This window comes from Struthio camelus, chromosome 5 (assembly GCF_040807025.1).
Source record: "Struthio camelus isolate bStrCam1 chromosome 5, bStrCam1.hap1, whole genome shotgun sequence".
Taxonomy (NCBI): domain Eukaryota; kingdom Metazoa; phylum Chordata; class Aves; order Struthioniformes; family Struthionidae; genus Struthio; species Struthio camelus.
This window is the reverse complement of record NC_090946.1, coordinates 51,463,125-51,487,184: the sequence shown is the minus strand read 5'-3', so window position 1 is coordinate 51,487,184 and position 24,060 is coordinate 51,463,125. Positions and strand designations below refer to the sequence as shown.

The 24,060-nt window shown below is 34.1% G+C and overlaps 1 protein-coding gene across 2 annotated transcripts in view; it reads left to right on the top strand.

Moving 5' to 3' along the window:
* The window catches only part of NOVA1 (NOVA alternative splicing regulator 1), a 151,603-nt gene that overhangs the window by 125,378 nt on the left and 2,165 nt on the right, over window positions 1-24,060 (top strand). For both annotated transcript variants that reach the window (XM_068946368.1, XM_068946367.1), the window contains one exon: window positions 23,150-24,060. This exon is cut by the window's right edge and continues 2,165 nt beyond it. In XM_068946368.1, coding sequence (XP_068802469.1) covers window positions 23,150-24,060 — 911 coding nt within the window. The remainder of the gene's footprint in view (window positions 1-23,149) is intronic.

The following is a 24,060-nucleotide window of genomic DNA, read 5'->3' as shown; positions in this document are numbered from 1 at the left end:
GATAACATGAAGGAGCTTATTCAACTGGACAGAACTCAGGAAATTTAGTGTTAAGGTTGAAGATAAATTCACAATACACCATGTTGTGTGTATATAGTAGCTTGTCAGGCTTGAAATCATTCAATTTTCGATAATGTTTCAATTGGGTCAAGACTTTATTTTATATTGAAGATTAATAGGGTGATTATGAAAGGTCTGAGCTGGAAAAAAATGGTTGCTATTCGAGTGGGATTTTTAAGTTGGATTGAAGACTCCCTATGAGTCATTCCAATTAGAGAGCCATTGAGGATATGTGTAGATGAGCTCACCTCCTGATGATGTGATCCTTCCCATTGTGTGAGAAATAAGTTAACGTTCTCCTGACAGAACTGCATAGCAGACAGAACAGTTTCTAGGCACACTTTCCACCACAAGAGGAAAATAGTTCTGCCAAAAGAGGTCTGAGGAAACTAGGCAGGAAATCTGGCTTGTATTATCTCTTCCTTTTAATGGCTGGCTTTTCCTCCATTCACATGAGACCATAACCCCTTTTTATGGCAATTTCAACTTTTGTTGAATTGTTGTTTTTTTTTTAAAAAAATCAGTATTCATGAAGCTACTCATGTTCTGATTCTCAGGAATAAGAAGGTAGTCTCTAAAATGTCTCATACAGTGGAAAAATCAGTTCCTTCAAAACAGTTACTGTGTTGTGTTAATGGAATTGCCATGGATACAACAGAAACCTACACATTTTAAGTGTTTTCTCCTTTAGTTTTGTGTTCCAGAAAGCTATACATCTGTCAATACTACTGTTAAAAATGTCTTGTTTGTTTTTGCACTAGAACTCCCATGGCCATTTGCCCGCATTAAAAATCTGTACACTGCAACCTTCCAGTAGGTTGAAAGTAGAAAGAACCAGAGATGCGATAGAATTAAGGACAGTCAGAAAGTATCTCAGATAACTTTTGTTCTCTCTGCCTGTCATTGAAAAGACCAACCCAATCTTCCTGTACTTTTAGCATGAGAACTTCCGTGTTCCCTCCTTGTGAACTTTGTCAGCTTTGCTTGGAATGGAAACACTGACAGACATAAAGTGGAAAAACTGTGTTGCTATAATGGAGGACCATGAAATTGGCAGAATATAGCTTTACTTTTACTTACCAGAAGGAAATCAGTTTTACTTTTCTGCAGTACCCTTCAAGTGAGAAATTCATCTCAAAATGATGAATAACATGATAAACATCATATAGAACAAGCTTGTTTTTCCTCTCTAGTAGCTTTTAAAGATATTAGTTTTAATACTTAAATACTTACTGTAATTGATAGTAGATAGACAAGTATTTCTATAAGTACAGTTGTTAAATACTCTTTTCCTTTGTTTACAAGATTTTGTTTGCTTCTTATCTATTTTACTGATGCCAATATTATTTCAGAGGGAAAACCACAAATGATATAAGGCTAGACTTGATATTTCTTCTTTGTGCATTTGATGTACTTATAGGATAAATGCAATCTGAAACCCTGCTCAAAAAGCAGTCCAGGAAGAATTTATGAATAATAAGGGTTTCCTTCTCTAATCCTCCTTTTTTTCTGTGAGATTGATATCAGTGCTAACCTTTACTAGTGCCTGTACAAAAAATTAAAGGCCAAAACACATATTCTCACTTACAAGTGAGTCAGGGCAGCACTGTTTTGAAGAGGAGTCCTTTTTCCTTCCCTTATTAATTTGTATAGACTTAAGCTTATTAACATAATAGGACTTATCATCACAAACGTCTCATTAATTTACTATATAAACTTTCTTTTATTTAAAGCTTTTTTTTTAAATGAACTATTTTGAATGCCATTTAAATTTTTATCGTTATATCCTATATTTTGTTTTTTTGTTGTTACACCTGAAACTCAATTTTATCATATAGTGCTGTGTAATATAAATTCCATGGAGTGCAAATTGGTTCAGGGTTTGTCCACTGAGTCCTCAGCATTTACTGTTTTTTGGAGCGTGTCTTTGTCGTCTGGCTGCTAAAATATATATAATTCATTTCAACTTTTTTACATGATGACACTGAGCCAATTTTATGGATAGTGCAAGCATCCAATAGGTACAGCACACATCTGTGACAGTTACCGTCTTAGTATTAGGAATTTGTCATTTTGGCTTATATTAACTATTTTATACAAGACATTTAGCCTACAGTGGGATATAATAGTACATATGTAACTAGAGACTGGTGGATTAGTTGATGTAAATAAAACATATAAATTGTAAATGTTCCATATTATTGTTATAGAGTTTTGGTGTGAAAGATAATAGATCTCATCCTGGATTTCAAATAATTCAGCAGCACCACACCTTCTAAATATTGCCTTTGGCATATTTTCTGATTTTCTGTCTTACTAATAAAATAATAATGATTTTTATAAGCATCTTATTGTCAACTATAATAGAAAATAATTCTTTCCATGCAAAAAGTTTCCAAATTTTTATTTTTCCAAATGTATTTTTACTACCTTACAATTATGGTAGAGTTGGGTGGTCGTCCTCTTTCTAACTTAAAAAAATAAACCTATCCATGTATATAAAATGATTTGCAGAGGTATAATCTTTTATTTCCTGATAGAGAGAGGTAAAATCTGAAAATAAATATTATGAGGCTGTCTCTAAAGCACACTCACAGCTTAAACAGTTGATGAACTCATCTGACTTACACTTAATACTTGGTTTGTTGTAGGGGACAGAAGAAAAAATAAAAAAGAAAACTTTATTTTAGTTTTCTGTTATCATTAGGATGTGGACTTTGAAATTTTGTACCATACCAAACTTCTAATAGTAAAGTCTTTTATCAATACAGTAATGTTGAAGTTTGAACAGTGAGTTTTAATGATGATGTCAGGATACTAGATAGCTATTTTAGGTCATCAAAATACTATCTCCTTTTGCATTTGACAGTTTGATATGTGGGATATCTGTCTCCAGTATTTCAACTGCAATATTCATCTCATTTTAATTCCACTTTTTTAATGTCATTTCTTACAGTGGTATTGAGAAAAACTGTTTTCTTTTTAGCTCTATCATAGATTGACTAATGCTGGACGTTTCATTTGATCTTTCCAAACCTCTATTCCATGTACTTAAAAGAAAAGTTAATATAAAATTGTTCAGCATTCTGATAGAAGGCACTGTAGAAGTACAGAACAATTATTATTATGATTTATGTGTTCAAAATGTATGCTTAGGTAGTTTTCTGTGAGAAACTATATAGCCTTTATTTCAGCATGTCAGATTGGTCATTGAGAATACAAGTGTTTTATTTGCATTCAGAAGATAGTAAAAAAATAAATGAGATCTTGGTCTCACTCGTGAAAGTAACGCTGTTGGAAAGAGTTTTCATCTACTAGATGGTGTTTCAGGTGGCCCCATCATAAAAGAATTTACTGCAGTAGGTTCTAAAATTAGAAATACCTGAAAAACACGAATATAATAAATCTATGAATATATTAAGAAAATTTATTCTGCCTCTCTTTATGGTATCAAACCATTTTTTAATCACAAGTAGAGGCCTGAAAAGGAAGTTAGAGTTGGTAAATAGGGCAGAGGGGTGCAGAATAATATGATAACGGTATGAACGTCAGCATGATGTTTAGGGGAATAGAGTTGATGAAATAGGCTCTATATTTTGCGAAATAAGCACTGTATTTTGCCTATTTTGTACTGACTTCTTCTGGAAGGTCTTCAAGCTTATGATATACTTTTGGCTCCTACAGAAAAAGTTCTTCACATAGTTTCACACAATAGCATATCTTTCTGGTTAAGTCTCAGTGAGGACTTCTATCTTCACCTTCAGTTTTACCAGTTATTCAACTTCACACTATTAATTTTTTTCTATACCTGGACACCTAACTTGCCATTGGTATCATGGAGTTATCGAGTGATAATTTTGACTCCACATTGAACATTAAGCATAGAGACAAGGTCAAATGGATATGCCTACACTTTTTGGAAAAAACACTTCTCTGTAGCGTGGAAATCCCTTAATATTCTACATGTATAGATGATTTTACGGATTGTTAATTCATAACTCAAGTGACCTTTTTGTTTCAATTTAATAAGATGGCAGATTACATTTTTTGATTGAATGTTGCCTATGGTGTACTGCGGATAGCAGGTAATGAATAATGTTTGAGGTAACCTATCCAGAAAGGGCTAATTAGAGTTATTCCCTGTTCAGGTGAGAGGACTCCAGTAGAGGTTCCAGTGCTTCAAAGTTAAGCTTTCTTGCTGCTGCTGGGCTGAAAGTCATTTCATGACTAAATGTTAAGCAGAATTAACCAATACTTCACAATCTGACTATGGACTTTTTTTTTTCTGCTTCTCAGACTAATTCATGGCTATTATTTTGTTATATTGATTTCTTTTTTTGTATGATCACTCTTTGCCTTTATTTTGCAATATCAGAGGTCATAGGTTGTGCTTTTGCTTACAATGTTCACTTAAACAATTATGGATTAAAGCACCATTTTTAGATATGATATTGATACATTAAAGAGCAATTTAAAAATATTATAGGCATATCAATATAATTTTTTACTTTCTTTTTATCTATCCTCCCTCTCCCCACCCCTGCAAAATAAGTAGGTAAATCTCGGTGTTTATGTTGCTTTACATTGGTTTACTTGTTTGCTTTCCTCTCCTCTCTCCAATGACACAGCAATTTTAGGGTTTGCTGTTTATTGTTCCTTTCTGAATGTTGAGGAGATGTTATCAAGGGCAATCATGAAACGTGGGGAATGATATAACCTCTCACTGCTAAGTTTTTGAACACTGTTTGCATATCGTTCATGTGACATCTTGAATAACCTGCCAGTTGCAGTCCTGTAAGTAAAAACATGATTCCACACTTGGGTTTTTTGTTTGCTTTGTTTCTGTGCTGAGTTACAATTAGAATCAGTTATCTTCCTATTTCATCCCCTCTTCAAAATGATATACCTTCTCATTACAATGGGCATCATTGCCACCTTTCCTATTAGAATGGATAAACTCAACTGTCTTAAATTAATCAGTTTCTCCTCATGTTTTAAACTGTCTCTGGTGATTGGATTGGGTTTGCTTTTTTCTAGCAGATAAAAATGAGAACTAAAAAAGAAGAAATGCATATAAAAATAAAGCTTGAGAAATGATGAGAAAACAAAGAGCCCATAGACAGTACTTCATTTCTTTGTTCTGCTAAAAGACACAGAAAACAGCATTTAACAAGGTATTACATGGTCACCCCCTACTGTTGATTTAGGAAGACTTAGCCTATCATCAGTTTTAATCCTTAGTTTAATCATTAGTTTTATCTTAGTAAAAGGAGTCAATAGAAGTAGAATTTTGGAAACATACTATGTAGGATGGTTTAGTAAGCATTTTATAAATTTTATGCGGTACGACTTTGGGAGAAAATTAAAGCCTGGTTCTGATGTCATTAAATTATTTTTAAATCAGTGTTACTTCTGAGTCCTCTGTGAACATGCTGAGCTGTGGGAGAATTGTGATCACTACACTCTGGTACAGTTATGATTTGTGCCTGATTTAACATATAGTTTAGATAGGGTTTGTAAATATCAGTATTCACTTGAAAATCTTTTGAGAGTGAACATGTAAAACGATAATGCTTTCTAGATTTCATGGATTTTGCATTAGACTCATATGGATATCCTATTCTAGTTGCTGAGGAGTTAAAAACCTTGCATTGTAATTAAAGATCTCGTAGCCTGTTATATCATTTAAGGATATCCTTAGATATGATATGTGGGTTTTGGCATCTTTCCATGTCCTTGTACTAAGGAAAAGTTCTATTTGCTTATGAAAAAGAATCATAAAACCATAAAACTTGGAGAATACCTGTTCTTCTCTTTAGCAAAGTACAGCAAAGGTCTTCAGATATCCTTTGCAAAGAAGTATTTAATCTTTTGATTTTATTTTATTTCAAGGATACTTATTTTTTCAATGCAAAATGAAAATGAATAGCATGTTATAAAGTGCCAAATATTTTCATGTTTAAATTCCATTTCATGTAAGCTAGAAGAATAGTTGGCAGATAACTCTGCTGTCTAACCAAGATTATCTTTCACTTCTAGTCCCTCATGCTCACATTTGGTGACATTGTTTCATTCAGAACTAGTATTGGGAGAAAAAGCTGCCCATATTCTTAGGTACAAAGTCACTTAATGACTTGCTGTTTGAAGAAACCAGGCAAAGCAGAATGTTACAGCAATTTCCAGAAGGTGGATGACTTCATTGCCTCTTTCTGCAGTGTACCGTGTCATCAGTCACATGAACATCAGACTCTTAAGTTTTCAATTATGCAGAATTTAATATAACAGCTCCTGGTGAGTTCAGAAGTTATATGATCAAGACTTATATGAGACTCTAGAGTCTACGTTAGAGAACTTACTGTCCACTAGGACGGATCCTGTACAGCACAGAGTACAGAGAAAAAAATGCAGTACTATGTTTTCTGACGTATCAGAGATAAGTAGAGTAAGGCACAGTTACGCCCAGCCTTATTATGAAGTTTCTGCATGGAGAGAATACCACACAGTAGGCATGTAATAGTTGTTATTTTGGATTTTTTTTTTTGTCATATGACTTGGGGAAATATTATCACTTTTCCAAGCTGTTTGTAGGGATAGTGCACTGCTGCACTTTCCTAGAGATTGTATGCCAGATTTGTCCTCAGCCACTTGCATCCTTTTGCATCAAACAGTGATAGATCATAGGTACCTGTGAGACAAAACCGTCAGTGAAAATAGTTGTCTACCCAGCTTGAGTGAAAAAGGAGGTTATTTGTTGTGTACAAATCAAAAAAGGTGGTGGTAGGCTCATTTCACTATAAGGAATAAGAGATGGGGATTTTTTTCCTCTTCTAGAGGTGAAGTGTATATATTGAGATCTTTGCCTGTAGCATAGCATTCCAGGACTTAAAGATAGTCAGTCAATACCTGTTAATGTTTTTTACTCTGCAACCAAAACAATATGTACTTGCATCTTATTCAGAAGTAGTATTTTCCCCTACTTTTGTGCATGTAGTAATTTTCGCTATTTTTTTCTTCTGAAAATAAATTAGACTTCCTGCAGGTGTTAACAGTTATTCTAAGGCATAACTTGCAAACAGTGAAGCAGTGGGAACATTGTGACCACAGACTGTAATAAGCATCCTTAGAAGTGCCCAGGGGCTCAGTCCACTGCTACACGTAAAGCAAAAATTTTGTTTTCTACATTGAGTTGAGATTTCTTGAGAACTCCTTCCAGATAATTGGTCACAAGTGCTCCAAACGTACTAGGTGTTTCTGAACAGCGAGTTATAATTTTGCTTACATTAGAAACATTTTATTGTTCTGTTCAGAAAGATGACTATGAATATAGACTTCTTCATGCTTTGTATCTATTTTTCTATCAACGATTTCATTGCATTTTATAAAATTTTAAGCTAAATGTTTTCTAACTTTAAGAATAGTTTAGAATAGCTTATTGTATACTTTAATAGTAAATTCTTTTTAAAAACAGGTTTCTTTAGATGTTGCTACACTTCCTAACACAATGCACGGTGCCTTTAAATGATAAGTAATTAATACTCTATAAACTGCCATTTCTACCTCCTTTTCATTACTGCATTGTATTCAAAGTCAGATATATTTAGTCCATTGGTTTTTAAAAGTACCCAGAGTACACAGTATACAGAAAGTGTATATCATGCTTGCTGATACTCTCTTTCAAGTATTTGAATTATGCAGTTACCTTGGCTTGAAGGTTAAACTAACCTTTTTGGCATTATAGGACTGTATTTTGCAAATGCTAGAGAAGGTAATGCATCTGAAATATTTTATAATTCTCAGAAAGTTGTTTCCCAGTTTGGCTACAACTGGCGTAGAGCAGAATGTGTCAGAACTGTTAAGAGAATTCGAGTATACTTCTATAGAAGAGCAACAAGAGAGTTGGAGTATACTTCTATAGAAGAGCAATGTTCCAAACAACATTGTGTGGTGCCAGCATGACATTACAGTTATCTCCCAGGGATATAACTTTGATGTTTTGTCATTTATAGCTTTAAAGAGTATTTGTCTGGGGATATAGAGTGACTATTGGTTGTTTGGCCTTCTGTTTTCCCCTTATTTCTTGAAGGGTGCTGCTGCAAATGCTGTCTTAGAGATGACTGTCTTTCTGGGCCCTTTCTTTTTCTCACATTATTCAGTGATAATACAATTCTAGATGCCAAATTATGCATTAATTTAAACTTGGAACCTGTTATTTGGGTGGGGTTAGAAAAGTATGCTTTAAATGTCTATTTATTTAAAGTTTCTGAAAGCCTCCAGTTTGGCAGTTTCTAGAGCACTGTAAATACTTCTTTCATGTTTCTAGTTACCTAACACATTATTTCTATGCTTCTGAAGCTTTTTATGGTTATTGTTATTGTTCATTTACCCAAATCATAAATGCAGTAAGAATAAGCTGATCCATTTTATTTTCTTAAGATTGATTGTAATACTTGTCATATTAAATTAGCATCTGCCCCCTACCCATGAGGTACTGAAATGCAGTCTCCATTTAAGCTCTTTTTAAAGTGTTATTGCTTTTGAAATAAAATTGGCTTATGGAATAGATTAAATTCTAATTAATACATTCTTTAGTAAAGAATATTGATGCAGAATAGAATTCCTTGCAGATCTTCCACAGACCAGCACTCATATATAACTGAGGCAGAAAAAAGAAATCAAGTTAAACGGTACACAGATCTTTGAAGACTGCTATTGATCATAAAAAATTGATCATTAAAATATTTAGTAAAAAAGCTATGTAAATGTTGTACAAAAACAGTATTATCACATCCTATTTCAGAAACAGAAAGAAATAACATAATTAACTTTTTATTAAAGATATTTCACAGATTAGATTTCACCTGTATCTGAGTTGTTATGAGGCATTGTTTTGTATAAATCCATTCTTAGTTATGTCAAAGTAATTAGATAATTCATGTTATACTTTACATGTACATTTATGGTGAAGACTAATTGGCTGAACAACACAATGTGTGTGTATACACTGATGGTTGTCTTTACTGCTTGCAATTTCTAAGTACATTGTAAATTGTTTGTCTTACATTAATATTAACACATCTGAATAAGCATAATAAATGTAGAGATTACAACTTTGATGGAATGAAGTTATTTTTAGAAGTCTGAATTTAGTAATTTAATTTAGAAATTATTAATGCCAATATATTATGCATATTTTATTATGTAGATATTTTTGAATGTAAAGATACCTTTCTGTTGGGTTTATTTTTAGCAAGGAGTCTAGTTATAAAACATGAGCTATAAAATGCCTTAGCTACAGATAGTCTTACCACAGTTGATATTTCGTAAAATTAGTTATATTCCGTAGCTTGTGTACTATTATGTACTTACTATTCATACACAAATGACAATAGTTGAAATATTGAATGATATGATAAGAAGTTAACTGGATACACCACTTGTGAAATACAAAAGTTTTTTCTAGTATTCATTTTCCTACTATTTACACTACTAATTTAGAAAGCCTTTCTTTTTGGCCTGCCTGAATATCATTTTGGTAGTAAGAGAAATAAATCAATACAAATGAAACAAAAGAGTATAAATTTATCAATGGAACTATGGAAGGGCCTGTCAAAATCAGTGATTCTGAACATCAGAAGGAGCATTTCAAAAACAATAAAAGAATATTTTGAGTTGAAATATAATTTATTTCTACAGTTGAAATTTTAAAGCTTATTGCTGGCAATAATACTGCAGAGTAATATAAATAAAAATTATAAAGAAAATTTCCTGAGTTAGTAAATAATTTCTACTACATATATCGAGTTTTGTCTAAAAAAGTGTTTGGTTTACTATAGCGAACTTCACAGTCAACAAACATTTGTAAAAAAGGGAAATATTGATTATGAAATAAAAACTGGTTAGTAAATCTGTTGATCGCCTCACTTCTGTCTGATGTTGAGGCAGTTCTTTGTGTTATTTTATTTTCATATTTATCATGATATTTTTTCTCAAAGAATGTGAAGACAAATCTTAGTCCACTGAAGCTGAAAAACGGGTATATACTGTGCATAAGAGTACATAGGATTTGAGATCTAGTGTGCGTAGGAGTTGAGGTCAGGACAAGAGATACTCACGAATACTTTTTCAGTGTAACTTTAAAAAGAGAAATAAGATATACATCCAACACTGGAGTATGCTGACTCCAAGTTTATTCTTAGAAAGCTATTTTTACAAGTTAATGCATACATATAATTAGACATGCTCAATCCAGTAATAAAAAATACCCAATATATATGTGTAAGTACAGCCATATGTAACAGTTGTGCCCCACAGCACCTATTTTGGTAAGGGCTCTTTTTTTTTTTTTCCCATGTGTGAGTTTACACCAGCTGATTATCTAGGCAAAATTGTTGACGCATGTGAGTTATCTGTATTCAATTATTGCCTGTGCCTAGCTTTTTTAATGCTTGGTTAAACCTGGAGAGTTGTTACTTTCTTTTCTATCTCATATTTATACATAGTTTTCCTTAATGAAATTTGGCTCCACAGATTTCCATTATGTGAAGACTATAGCCCAGAGTATGGATGTATGGAGACAGTACATTCTGCAAATTTGTAGTTTAATAATAAATATTTGTACTTTTCCCTACTGAGCTAATTTAATATGATCTATATTCAGAATTTACACATTTCACAAGAAAGTACTCAATTGTACATTGAATTGCTTCCTGTAATTACAGCTTTTATTAATAAGTTAGGCTAGCTTTCCACACTGGTTTATGTTAGCACTTACCAATCTCTTTGTTTTTCTTTATGCAAAAAATTGCTCATTTCTGTATTGCCTCTACCTATTCCAGAGTTCTTTTAATTTTGTATCTGCCAGCAATAGTCGCTGTTCTGTTGGAGCTATCTTGGTTAAAATGGTACAATTACAAGTTTACAAAAATTAAAGCAGAAAGTAGATATACATGTAAATTAGGCTTGTACATATAATTTATTTGGATGAATGCTAAGTGTTAAGCCAGCCCTAACTTAGTCATAAGTGGTGATATATTTCCCTAGACTGGCAGCTTGGTATTATTACCCTGTTCTGTTTTCTGATCCTTATCAGAGACCACAGTGTCAGCCTCTGAGAGAAAGTGTTTGTGTTGACTTGTCAGAAGACTCTATTAGCAATAGAGGGCTACGTACGTAGCACTGTAGCTCAATACGCTTACTGAATTTGAAGCTGTCCAGCTGTTAGCGAAACTATGTCCTGTTTCTAATGCAAGTTTCTCCTAATTATTATTTTTATGACCTACAGAGATATGGATATTTGCATGTTTTATCTTTAGCTATCCTTTACTGCTTTCCTCATATGAAGACAGTTCTCAAATGAAGTCTGTAAAATTGTCTTCCTGAGAAGCGGTTGAGTAGTTCTTGCTGTCCAAAATACTTTTTTATAGTTAAGCAGTAGTCAACACAAAAAGGATCAAATCTCAGCTGCTGTTCTTTTGCAAATCAGGGCACAAAGTAGCCAATAAAATTAGAGATTCTAGCCCTTGATAACACTAAAATCTAGACAGACCAGATGCATTTTGCATAAGCCAGATTGGTTGTCATTTTTCACCATTCTTACAGTGAAAAATAAGAATTTCCTCATTCTGCAGAACAGCAAACTGGCCCTGCTGATGAAAGGTGTGTCAAAAGGATTTGGTTAGATGTCTGGGTGCTTCAGATATTCTCAGCAGTCTGGACAGCTCTGTGAAGCTAGACAGAACAAGCTGTAGGTCAGAACATAAATAAAGAAGCTCTTTTTTCACTGGGCTGAGACCTCAATGGGGTGAGCACAGAGCCATTTATTCACATGTGTCTACCCTTTCTTCTTTTGCTGAAAAGAATAGAGATCAGTGTAATTAACCCAGGACTGTAATTAGAAATAATGTGCAAGGGATGTGAAGGTTTATTATTATTTTATTGCCTATAAAAATCTAAAAGTGTTCATTTAGATGCAGTACATTCATTTTCCATCATCTATATTTGTTGCTGTTTGCCACAGTCATTAGAGTAATAAATGTAGCAAGTAATATATCATTCCACCATGTTTAGTTTATGCATCTTGCTTGTAAATGATATTATAAGCTTTATCTTTCATTTTACTTTATAATTTTGTGGTCTGCAAGTAAAGAGCACGTGCAAAATAGGTGCAAGGTTGTGTCAGGAGTACAATATTCATTAGTAATCCTCTGTTGTGCTCTTTCCTTATATATCTGCATGTGTAACTAAATGTAAGCTGAATTAAACAGACCTCAGTGAAAAGCCATATTGTTAATATCACTTAATATTGTTATGAACCTGGTGCAGAAATATGAGTTCAAAGAAGAGGTTGGAGAATCTCTTGAAATAATTCTGTAACAGAGTGTTTTGTTCTTCCAAGGTCTTGTAATATAGAGAGCTTTCATTTGTTTTAGTGCATGAGCACACTAATGTGTGACATTATTGCAGCTGTGAGTTTCTAAGACATGATGGGGTTGGGGGGAAGGGCTGGCTTCATTCATTGTGTCTGTACGGAGTAGGAAAATGTGCATGTCTTGCATATGGACTCATTTGCTTTTGTTTTTCATTATTGTTTTTAGAAACAGCTGAATTGTGAACAACTGGTTTAAAGAGGCACTACTAAAAATGTAGCTTCTGTGCTCTCTAGCTGTTCTGGAGCTCTTTGCTACATGCTAAATGTGATAAGACTGTTTCTGCATAAAAGTAACCAAGTATTACAGAGTCATATACACAGATTCTGGTGGTTTGGGATTTATTTCATGTATTTTCTTTTCTCTAAGCTTTTACATAAAAGCTTATTTCAGTGGGAACAGTAAAAAGCATTCTCCTTTTTTAAACTTTTCTTACTTTTAAAAATATTTAACCTAGCTAGATGCCTAGCTAGATGTTGTGAGTGTTTAACATCTTCCTCCTTTTAAAAACGATTCAGTTGTGTCATCTTACTGTGTTTTTATGTCTGAAGGAAGACTGATGTTTACTAAATGCAATAAGTAAGTCCTGAGAAAATTTGTATTTATATTAGTCTTAGTAAATTATTTTCTCAGTACAATTTGGTGACTAAACCTAACAAGGTACCGTTGTCCCTTCTTTTTCATGTTATAATTTGCATCAATGGACTTTGAGAAGCAATAAGTTTTTGCATAGAGTAATCATTTCCCTGATCAGCAATTCATAAATTCATCATGTTACAAGTTTCTTAAGGATACAGTCAAGAAAATGGACATGGGCATGAAGCTTTAATTCAAAATTACCAGAGAATATCATCATTGGAAGTTTTTAAATGAGTACCTGATTTTAGTTTGTTTTTGTTGTCTTTGTTGTTTTGTTTTGTTTTTATAGTCTACATAAATGGTTTGGTGTTCAGGATTGCTGAACGTGCAGCACGCTTTTTGGATTAAGATGCCTAAATAAGCGTTTAGGTGTCTAACTTTAAGCATGCATTTGTTTAAATTATGGTTCATTTCTTCTTTCATAGCAAAGAATGTTTCTAGAGTCCTGGAAACTCCTAGAAAGGGAAGTACAGCTCTTTCCTTAGCAGCTGTCTCCTTTTATCCATAAGTACTGTTCTTTTCAAACATCTGTCCCACTTAATTGAGAATCCAGTTCTAGGTATCAAACACTATACCAATAATAATTTTTCATGCCATTGAGCCGCTTAATGTACTGAGAGATCAAGCCCTCCCACAGACCAGTACCCATCAATAGAGCTGTGGATAGTTTCATTTTAAAAAGTTGTCTTTGTCTAAATTTGTACCTACGTATTATAGGTACTAATATATAGATATAGATACTAATATATACCAGTGTGCTCTATAAGTAATGGTTACAAAATATTGATTTTATTATCTGAACATAGTAAAGGAAAAGTGAAATTAGATAAATGCTGAAGGAGATACAACTGTAACTGTATTTTTTTATTACATAGGACAGAAATGAAAATACTTGATAAGCAATACAGATTTTAGGTAAGAAAATAGTATAAAACCCTCCTTTTCTTAAACAGCAGTTAAATCCAGTACAGTGTGCAGTGTCCAGTACAACATTCATAAGGTTGACGAGTAGCAGTGATACCAGGCCCTTGTTCAGCATGTTAACGGTATTGACTGGCTGAACATTTACCTTTTCTCATTGCTTTCCTAGCGGTGGTGGGGTGGTGTATCACAGCTGCAACGTATTCTCTTGATACTCTAATCTGTTTCCACCTAATTCCCCTCCTCCTACTTCTCCATCCATCCCATCTGGAGCTGTGTTTTTCATCACAGAGATTGTCTTCGTAATATTCAGGATTAAATTTTGCTGCTTTTAAGCAATTAATATCAAAACAACCTTTCTTAGGAGATTCTTACAAGTGTCCTGTGTCTCAAAGAAATTTTTGTGATCAGATGAAAGCTCAATTGAGGAAACTTTTCAAGAATATTAATATTCTATGTTAAAAAAACCCAAGAAATTATGAAAGTGTAGGGATTTTTTTATTGTTACTGGAGAAACAATTGAAGAGTCCTACATCTTAGCAATAATGACATTTATCTCTATATTGACAAACTCCAAGCAAAGATCAAAAGAAACAAGTGCTGCATTTTTAAAATGTCATATTTCTCCATGATAATTTTAACCATATAATATGATAAACATTTTTTCCAGCCCCATAGCTCCTTACTTTCAACTAAAATTTTAAAACAGTAATATAATAGCTATGAAAGCAAAATTGATAGACAGTTGTGAATATTAGAACCCTTTTAAAAATGTGGAGATCAATGCAAACTTGAAAAACTGAATAGAGTCTTGTAGGAATGGGACTCATAGCTGTCCTGTGTCCTAAGCACTTCACCCTCCTTCTGAGGGTGATCTCAGGGGATCTGAGCAAATATAGAGTTCCTACTGCTCTTAATCTGTGTTTCTCTTTTGACCTCTCACAAGAAGATGTCATGAGCTTTGGGAAAGAAAGAAGTTTACCTTTTTGGATAGACTTTACAAATCCTACTTTTCCATACTGTAAAACTGAAATGATTCTGCTGAATTACAATCTTTCCACAGCTTTTCAAAGAGAGGCCTCCTATAGATAGATACAGTGTAGATTGCAGACTTAAATTTTGTTTTGAATTGCCAAGTGTTCTTAATGATGTGTTATGAATCTTGTAAAAAACAGTTGTTGCATATATGCCTGTATGAAGTTAAAGCTGTGTATGCTAGAGACCGGTTAATGTTGGTGAAACATGTTGAAGGTACTGCATAGTAACTTAGGTCTTATTTTTGATCTGCAGTTCATTATATTAATTAAACACATTGTATATCTTGAGCTTTTTAAAAAATATTTAATTCATTTTCCCCTAATATTGTTGCTAATTAAAAAAAGTTTGTCATGAACCATGTTAAGCAAGGAATATTTGTTATTTACAAGTTTAGCAGCATAACAGTTCATTTCCAGACAGATAACGTATATCTCTCTTTATCACTTTTTTTACTAATTATTTTATATACACATATATATATGTGTGTGTGTATGTGTGTATGTATGTATTTCTCAAACAAGCAAACAAAAAAATAGGGCTGTTAGTGTCCTATAGTCCTATCTAGTCCTGTAGCTAAATAGACTCATTTTAAAAAGTAGTTTTCAGAGACTGATTTTTACTCTCTTTACAGAAAATATTTTAAATTCAGATTTAAATCCTGAACAAATTTGAATCAAGTTTGCTATACCATTAAAATATGCTGTAATCTGGCCAGCAGTGTCAGAGGATGAATACCACAACATATTTCTGAGGTGCTGTTTTAAGATTTCCATGCTTTCAAGTTCCAGTCAGCTTCATTGAAAAGTGTCATTGACACAGCATTGCCAAGTTGCACATACCTACTGACCATTTTTTTCTCTCAATTGAATTAAGTTCCATAACTGCCCCATATAATTTTCTATATTTGTTTGTTTTAGAAGCACATTATCATGTATTTTAGTCACATATTTATCAGAGTTAATACTGAAAATTGGCCACTGCTATTTGTAATGAGTATCTGTGATGTTCTGTGGTGTTTAATGTTGCATATTTAACCTGAAAATTCTTACTTTCGTCTTACTTAAGAAAACTGTTAGGCCTCTTTTAGTCTTGTAGATCCACAGCCTTGTAAAAATTTAGAAACCAGTATCTTCCTGAAATCAATGGGAAATGAGTTCCTAAGTGTCTGTGCATCCAGGCTGTCAACATAACTCCAAGATTTACTATTAACACCATCTAATCTTCTGTATGTTCAATCCACAGGAATTCTCATAGTCATTGCTTTCATCAAGTATAAGATTTCTAGTCGAAATGTAGCATATCAGTCAGAACAAGTTTATAGCTGCTCTGTTACTGGGGAGTACATTTAAAGCTCATGGACACAACCTTCTAAGAAGTGGAGAAATGTCCAAGTAGTTCTTGTACCTATCTTCTTTTTATCTGAATATGCTTCATGAAAGCAACCGGTTTGCAGTGCTTCTTTGGACAATGAGTTAAAAGACATGAGCCAATAGCCAAACTAACACTTATAGTTTTTATGACTAAGAAAGCATAGAGAAAGAGGTGCAGTGCCAGAGCCCCAATATCTTGCAGAAAGCTTAGTTCTCTCTGAAATCCAGAGGAAGTTTTATGAGATTTTGAGTTAAATCCTGTCTAATGCAAACCAGAGAGATTTTTTTGGTACCATCAATGAGACATGGATTTGTTTTTGAAAGAGTATACATTATCAACATTTTTCTAGATTATTTTGTATGGAGAACTGTGTTTCCAGCAATTCCAGTAATGATATTACGTTATAATTATATGGTGTCTTTCAGCCAAAAGCATCCCAAATTACTGTACTCAATAATACTGTAAATATTTATTCTTTTGTGAAACCCATCCTTGTCTGTGTGGAATGTTTGCAGGTGTTCATAGAACACTATGCAACAAACTAGTTGAAAGAGGAAAAGAAAAATAAAATTGCAGGGAGATTTTAGATAGGAAAAAAAAAAGCTGTTTTGAATCTAGCTAGAGAATAGAATTAACATTCTGTTGTCACTGAAAGTGCCATCCAGTCTTTACTGGGCAGAGCAGTTAGTACTTCTCTGCTTTTTTTAAAAGCTGTTTCATTTGAACAATGGCATCATCAATATAAATGATTAATTTTCCGTGTATGCTACATATTCTACAAGAGAGTAAAAATCTGTGGGTTTTTTGCTGTTGTATAATTCAGTATGTAACCAGCTCATTTTTTCTTTTTTAATTATAAAAAAGTGAAAAGTATAAATGAAGCTACTCAAAACACATTTTACATTTCCCTGCAAATGTAATTTGAAACTCATGAAACATTAATGCATGAAATATGGAATGTTGTTTTTATGCTACACAGAAAAAATTAGAAAAGTTTCCTCTGTATGTTATTAAAACTATATATCATGTAGGATTCTGTTTCTTCCACTTGCACACTTTTGGTTTTTTAGGATTCTGTTTCTTCCACTTGCACACTTTTGGTTTTTTAGGATTCTGTTTCTTCCACTTGCACACTTTTGGATTTTGTTTTCATGAGAATGAGGAAACTACCTATCAACTTTCATGTGTGGATATGCGTGTGTGTGTGTGTGTGTGTATGTGTGTGTGTGTGTGTGTGTAAATTTTACATAATAGTTTATTCAGAACTGGATAATCTCATAAAATTAACCACAAGTGTAAGTAACAGTTTTAATAACTCTACTTTCTCCATACATGACTTGCATATGCACACATTCAGTAAAAGCTATTTCTGAGAAAAGACAGACTTTCCACTTATGAGTTAGGGCCTATGCACACACTCTGAGAGAACGGCAACTCAAGCAGAGACCAGAGAGGTTTTTTTAATTATTATTTGCTGATTCCTTGCCGTGAGAATTTTGCATTCCAAATTACATCTTCAGCTAGAAGGATCAAAGAAATATCTCCATGTTCTTGCTTTCAAGTGGGCAGAAGCATGATTAAGGTAGTAACTAAGAGAAGTGGTAGGTACTTTTTTCAGTTCCCCAAAGAATCAAGGCTTAGTGTAAAACACTGATGAAAAAATGCTCAAGGTTTAAGCCAAAGCAGCAATTTGTGTAAAAAATCCATATAAATTCTTTCCTGTAGTAACTCTTTTTCCAACTTAGTTCCAAGCCTCTTGATTTCAGAAGTAAATAATTCTGAGCATTTAAATTGAAATTAGGTTTGTATTATATGAGAGTTACTAGAACTAAAATGAAATAATGCCCTTGAGAAATGCTGCTTCAGCTGAGAGGCGGTCTGGGAGCTGGAACAAAGTGAACACTGGTGATAAATGGTAGAGGAGAAATCAGACAGCCTAATTGGAACAGTTTGTAATGTCTTCAGATGTAAAGATTCTCATATGTTCTTAGGTTAAACTCCTGCTGCACTGCGTTGGTACATACAAATGAATATTTTAGATTATCTGTTTGCACTGTCACTTTAATTTATCATATCTTTAATAATCAAGTATAATTATAACTTGACTAAGTCCTCTTTTATTTGCAATAAATATTTTTAGTGGGTTAATTTAACTTTGAGTTGCCTTAGAAGAAATAGTAGTTATGATGGCAAAAATACCATGAAGAGGCAATAGAGAGAAATAACAAAATGAGATTCATCTTGCAATAATTGAAGGTAAAACATATGAAGGAAGTACTACAAGTATACGTGGTTCTTGTGAGGGAAGAAAAATCTCAGGAGCATGGATATGGCCAGAAAAAAAAAATTGTGTGCATTATACTGAGGAACAATACAGTTAATCTCTTCCTATAATCCAGTTGCACTTGTTCACAGAATATTTGTTTCAGATCTAGACACCATTTTATCAAAGATATGGAGAAACTGAAAGGAATAAAAGTAAACATAATCAAGGAAGGAGTACTAATTTATGATCCAGGTTTAAAGCTAGATTTTCAAAACAGCTTCTTTTTATGGGTATCTGCATGTATTTGTAAATACATATCAAATAATTTGTAAGCAAGATGCCTATATTCCTGTTAGTTGCTCTTGGACTGAGCAACTAGGAATTTTAGTGTGCCACACCTTTGAAAAAACAAGTTATATCTCACGATATGTACATATGGAACCCAGCCCGGAGCTGTTGAAATCACTGAGAGACATTTCAATAACTTCAGTGAACAGTCCTTAATGTACCTATACGCAATCAGTAGTGGTTTGTTGCGTAAACCTATACTGTGTTTTAAACACTAACCTGAGTCTGACTTGAACAAACACCTCCTGTCCAAACTAGACCAGTATTTCTGCCTGCTGTATGTATAAGGTAACTTGAACATAGTCATGACCTCTCAGTAGCTTATTCTGCCTGGATAGGAGAAGTTGTGCTTAGCACTGTGTATGTAGCTTGCCAGGGACTTTCCAAGAGTTGCCCAGTACCATGGAGCATGGCAGTAAGTTTTAGGCAGCTGAAGTGCAGGTATCCTTTCGCCAGTCGTTAGTTGTCACCCTGCATGACTCCAGTTGACTTCTATCACATCCTCTGTTGACCCTGATTTCTCTCCAAATTTTCATCATACTGGCACTTCGGTTTAAGGATGAATGGCACAGGACTACTCTCACACCAATACAAGCCTACTGTAGCAGTGTGTTTAGCCTGCCACCAAGAGAAAAAATGAATGGCTCTTGCTTCTCATTGACTGTTCCCTATAGGAACTTGTGCTTTCAGAGTACCTTCTCATCAATTTCAAGCCTATAGTCAGGTGAGCAGCTAAAATACAGACAGCATGAAATTGATACGTATAGGATCCAGAGCCAACATGGAGTTTAAAGGAACTGATGAGCACTGAAGACAGAAAAAGAAGATAAAATAAAATATGGAAATTTAAATACAGACAGTTTTAAGGGAATAAAGATTCCCGTAAAGATCATTTATTTTAGGGAGAGTATGATGTGGAATTATGTCAAATTCAGATGAATTCATCAGATTAGATAACACCTGCTTTGTAAAGAGGTATCTATCTCTGTTAAGAGAAAATAGAAAAACATAACACAAGTAGTTGAAAGTTTTAACAGTAATGAGAAAGAAGAACTATTAGAGAAGATTCATGGCATGAGTTATAATTAAATTTAATGAAGTGAAAATAAGATAAAAAGGGAAAATAAAGCTGAATATCAGATAAAAAAGGCTCCTTGGTTCATTAATTTCTATGCAATCTCTTCAGAAACAGTCCTATGAGGTGGAAGAAGCAGAGGATAATGCAATGAAGTCATTGTCATATTGTTATTTTTATTTTTTCCAAGTTGTGGTGGCATTTTCTGTGATCAGTGACCCTTTTTTTCTGGTGAAATTTAATGCTGGTCTGTGTCACATACAGCATGTAAAGCTATAGGCAAAGCAATGTTTTTGGTCTTCTTTGCTATTCACACACTAACTGGCATAACAACCTCATTGCATCAAGTGCTAATTCTTGTCATCCAGCCAGTCAGCTTATATTTCATCCTCACCCATCTTTTGCTAGGTAAATACTGGTAGTTGAGTGGCGCAGAGGTTGCTACGGCTTGTAATTGCCATCTCTTCACCTCCAAATTCTGTGTAAAGTGAGTACATAATCAGAGAGCTTGTCATCAGAGAGGGAGGGCAAGGGAATAGGAATAATAACAGTTAAAGGGTTGGGAATCTTGCTGTAGGCAAATGGAGGTGTTTACCTGAGAAGAGTAGGAGAGGACTGCGGAGACAAGACATGAGCATACAGTATTTATTATAGTGCAGGTCATGCTGATCTTCATTCTTCTCCCCATGAAGACATTTTGCATGTGTTGATATATACTCATTGCTGCTGAGTGCAGATTCTCTCCATGCAGCATAAGGGAAAGGATATGGTGTACAGCATTCACTGAACATCTGGTGTTCCACAGTAGGTGCTATTCAGCTCCCAGAACGGAGCCAGAGTGTTCTTATGTTACACCCCTCACGCTGGTAGGTGACTAACTTATCAGAACCATGCACATATTGGTTATAAAACCAAGCAGGATCTGGCAAATTACAATTGTCAAAAATGTCCCAAAGCTGTTACTATGTCCAAATCAGTGGAGTCAGCTAAGTGTTTTCCATAGTGTGTGGCACAAAACCATAATCTTCAAAGTTGTGCCATGTAACAAAAGATTAAAAGTTTTACCGAGTTTCTTGCCTGACTCTGTGTTGCAGCAAGGTAACTTCTGGACAGTTTTAAAAAAGGACAAAATATATATTTAGTACAAATCTGAACATTAATAATATTTGCAATTGATTAATATATTTTGTGTCTAGATCCCACATATCAAAGCAAATCTAAGAATTGTTTCCAAACCAAACCTCAAAAAAAAAAAAAAAAGAAAATTCAAGATCACCAAATAGGTCAAGCTACATTTTGAAATGACAGTGGAGTGTCCTAACTTAAAAGTGTATATGTATGCACTGAACTGCTTTGAGTGTTTATTAATAAGATTATTTAGCATATGAATGGACAAAAGATTTTTTCAGTAGCATACTTTTATGTCACCTTTAGAATAAGTCAGAACCCAATATTTTTGTTGATTTTATTTCATAGAACATGTTTTGATGTCAGGGAACTTGATGAATGATATTCTAAAGAAACTAAGAATTTAATATGAGCTGCAAAACAGTTCAGTGTAAAATGCAGTATGGTAGGTTAAATTTTTTAATGTACATGCTGTTTAAGTGGAAAGTATAAACCTTTCTCAACTTTTAAGTGCATTATTAGATTTTCAAAGATTTGATTATGACACTATTATAACAACTGGAAGTATCTAAAATGGATACGACCTGAAATAGATTATAATTCTAGAGCATGCATTTTTGTTTGTAATTAGCTGCTTGACTTTACAATAAGGCAGCAACATAAGAATGTTGCAAAAAATATTTTTAATTCTATTTTGTATTGACTTGTTTCTGAGATTTGAGAGGGCACATTTTGGTGGAAAGATTGACAAATTAAAAAGTATTATCCCCAAATACATATCCTGTGAAACGTGCATGAATGAGTATCTGTATGCTACTAGAAATGTTTTCTTGTGAAGATAAAGCATCACATTAATTCAACATCATGAGACAGATGGTGCATTAAAACTTTGAAAGATGTTTGTAAAATGTGTACAGGAAACAAAAGCTAAAAAAAGTAATGTATAAATGTTGGATTTTTATCTTGGGTGTCATTCTTCACTCACAGCAATGAGTGAATGAGGAATAAGTCTGCTGACATTAATGAAGTTGTATCAGTTTGAAATTTGTTTAAACAAACAAACGTAGGATTTCTAGGGAAATACCTTTCATTTGAAGACATTTCACCAGAAGTGACAGAATGCACAAATCCTATATTTTATTATTTCAGAATCTTCAGCAGGCAGATGCCCTCTCTCTGCTGCACTTCATTTGCACAGGCTGAATAATACACTGTAGCACATAACGAAATTCTGTATACTGATGTGGATGATGTGTTGAACAATCAGTATCATGTCCTCTTCCAGACCAACTGTGTTATCCATCTGTACTATTCCATACTTGCTTTAGCCAATTGGTGGTGGTGGTGGTTTTGTTATTGTTGTTGTTGTTATTATTATTATTATTATTATTATTATTATTATTATTATTTATATAGATGTTCTAAAGGAAAAGGTGAAGAAATAAGAATTTCAGGCACATTTTTTCTAAAAATTTAGGTTGCTAAATTAGCCTGGAAGGAGAGGAACCAGATGAAAATACCCACTGTGATACAATCTAAGCTAATCTTTCCATACTAGCATAATATCTGTTTTTGTTTAATCTTTGGGTCTGAAACATACTAAGCCAAAGACAGTATATTGTATGGGAGAGATTGCTAAATGTGATTTTCCTGTTATTTTCTCTTTAATTCTTTGTATTGTACATTTGAAACAGACACAAAGCATTTAAAAGCATGATCAGCTGTATTTCCTTTTTAACAATTTTCTTTTACCTTTTCTTTTAAAAAGCAATAACTAATTTACTTCATTTTTTTCCTTCCTTTTATAGGGTAGCAAAATATTATAGTATTTATGCACAAAGCAGAAGTATTATTTATATATATTTTTTTTAATTACAGGTAAAGATTATAGTTCCCAACAGCACAGCAGGTCTGATAATAGGGAAGGGAGGTGCTACAGTGAAGGCTATAATGGAGCAGTCAGGGGCTTGGGTGCAGCTTTCCCAGAAACCTGATGGGATCAACTTGCAAGAGAGGGTTGTCACTGTGAGTGGAGAACCTGAACAAAACCGAAAAGCTGTTGAACTTATCATCCAGAAGATACAAGAGGATCCACAGAGTGGCAGCTGTCTCAATATCAGTTATGCCAATGTCACAGGTCCAGTGGCCAATTCCAATCCAACCGGATCTCCTTATGCAAACACTGCTGAAGTGTTACCAACGGCTGCAGCTGCTGCAGGGCTATTAGGACATGCTAACCTTGCTGGAGTGGCAGCCTTTCCAGCAGTTTTATCTGGCTTTACAGGCAATGACCTGGTGGCCATCACCTCTGCACTTAATACATTAGCCAGCTATGGATATAATCTCAATACATTAGGTTTAGGCCTAAGTCAGGCAGCAGCTACAGGGGCTTTGGCTGCAGCAGCTGCCAGTGCCAACCCAGCAGCAGCAGCAGCCAATCTGTTGGCCACCTATGCGAGTGAAGCCTCAGCCAGTGGCAGCACTGCTGGTGGTACGGCGGGGACATTTGCATTAGGTAGCCTGGCTGCTGCTACTGCTGCAACCAATGGATATTTTGGAGCTGCTTCTCCCCTAGCTGCCAGTGCCATCCTAGGAACAGAAAAATCCACAGATGGATCAAAGGATGTAGTTGAAATAGCAGTGCCAGAAAACTTAGTTGGTGCAATACTTGGAAAAGGAGGGAAAACATTAGTTGAATACCAGGAGTTGACTGGTGCAAGGATACAGATCTCTAAAAAGGGAGAATTCGTACCTGGCACAAGAAATCGCAAGGTAACCATTACTGGAAC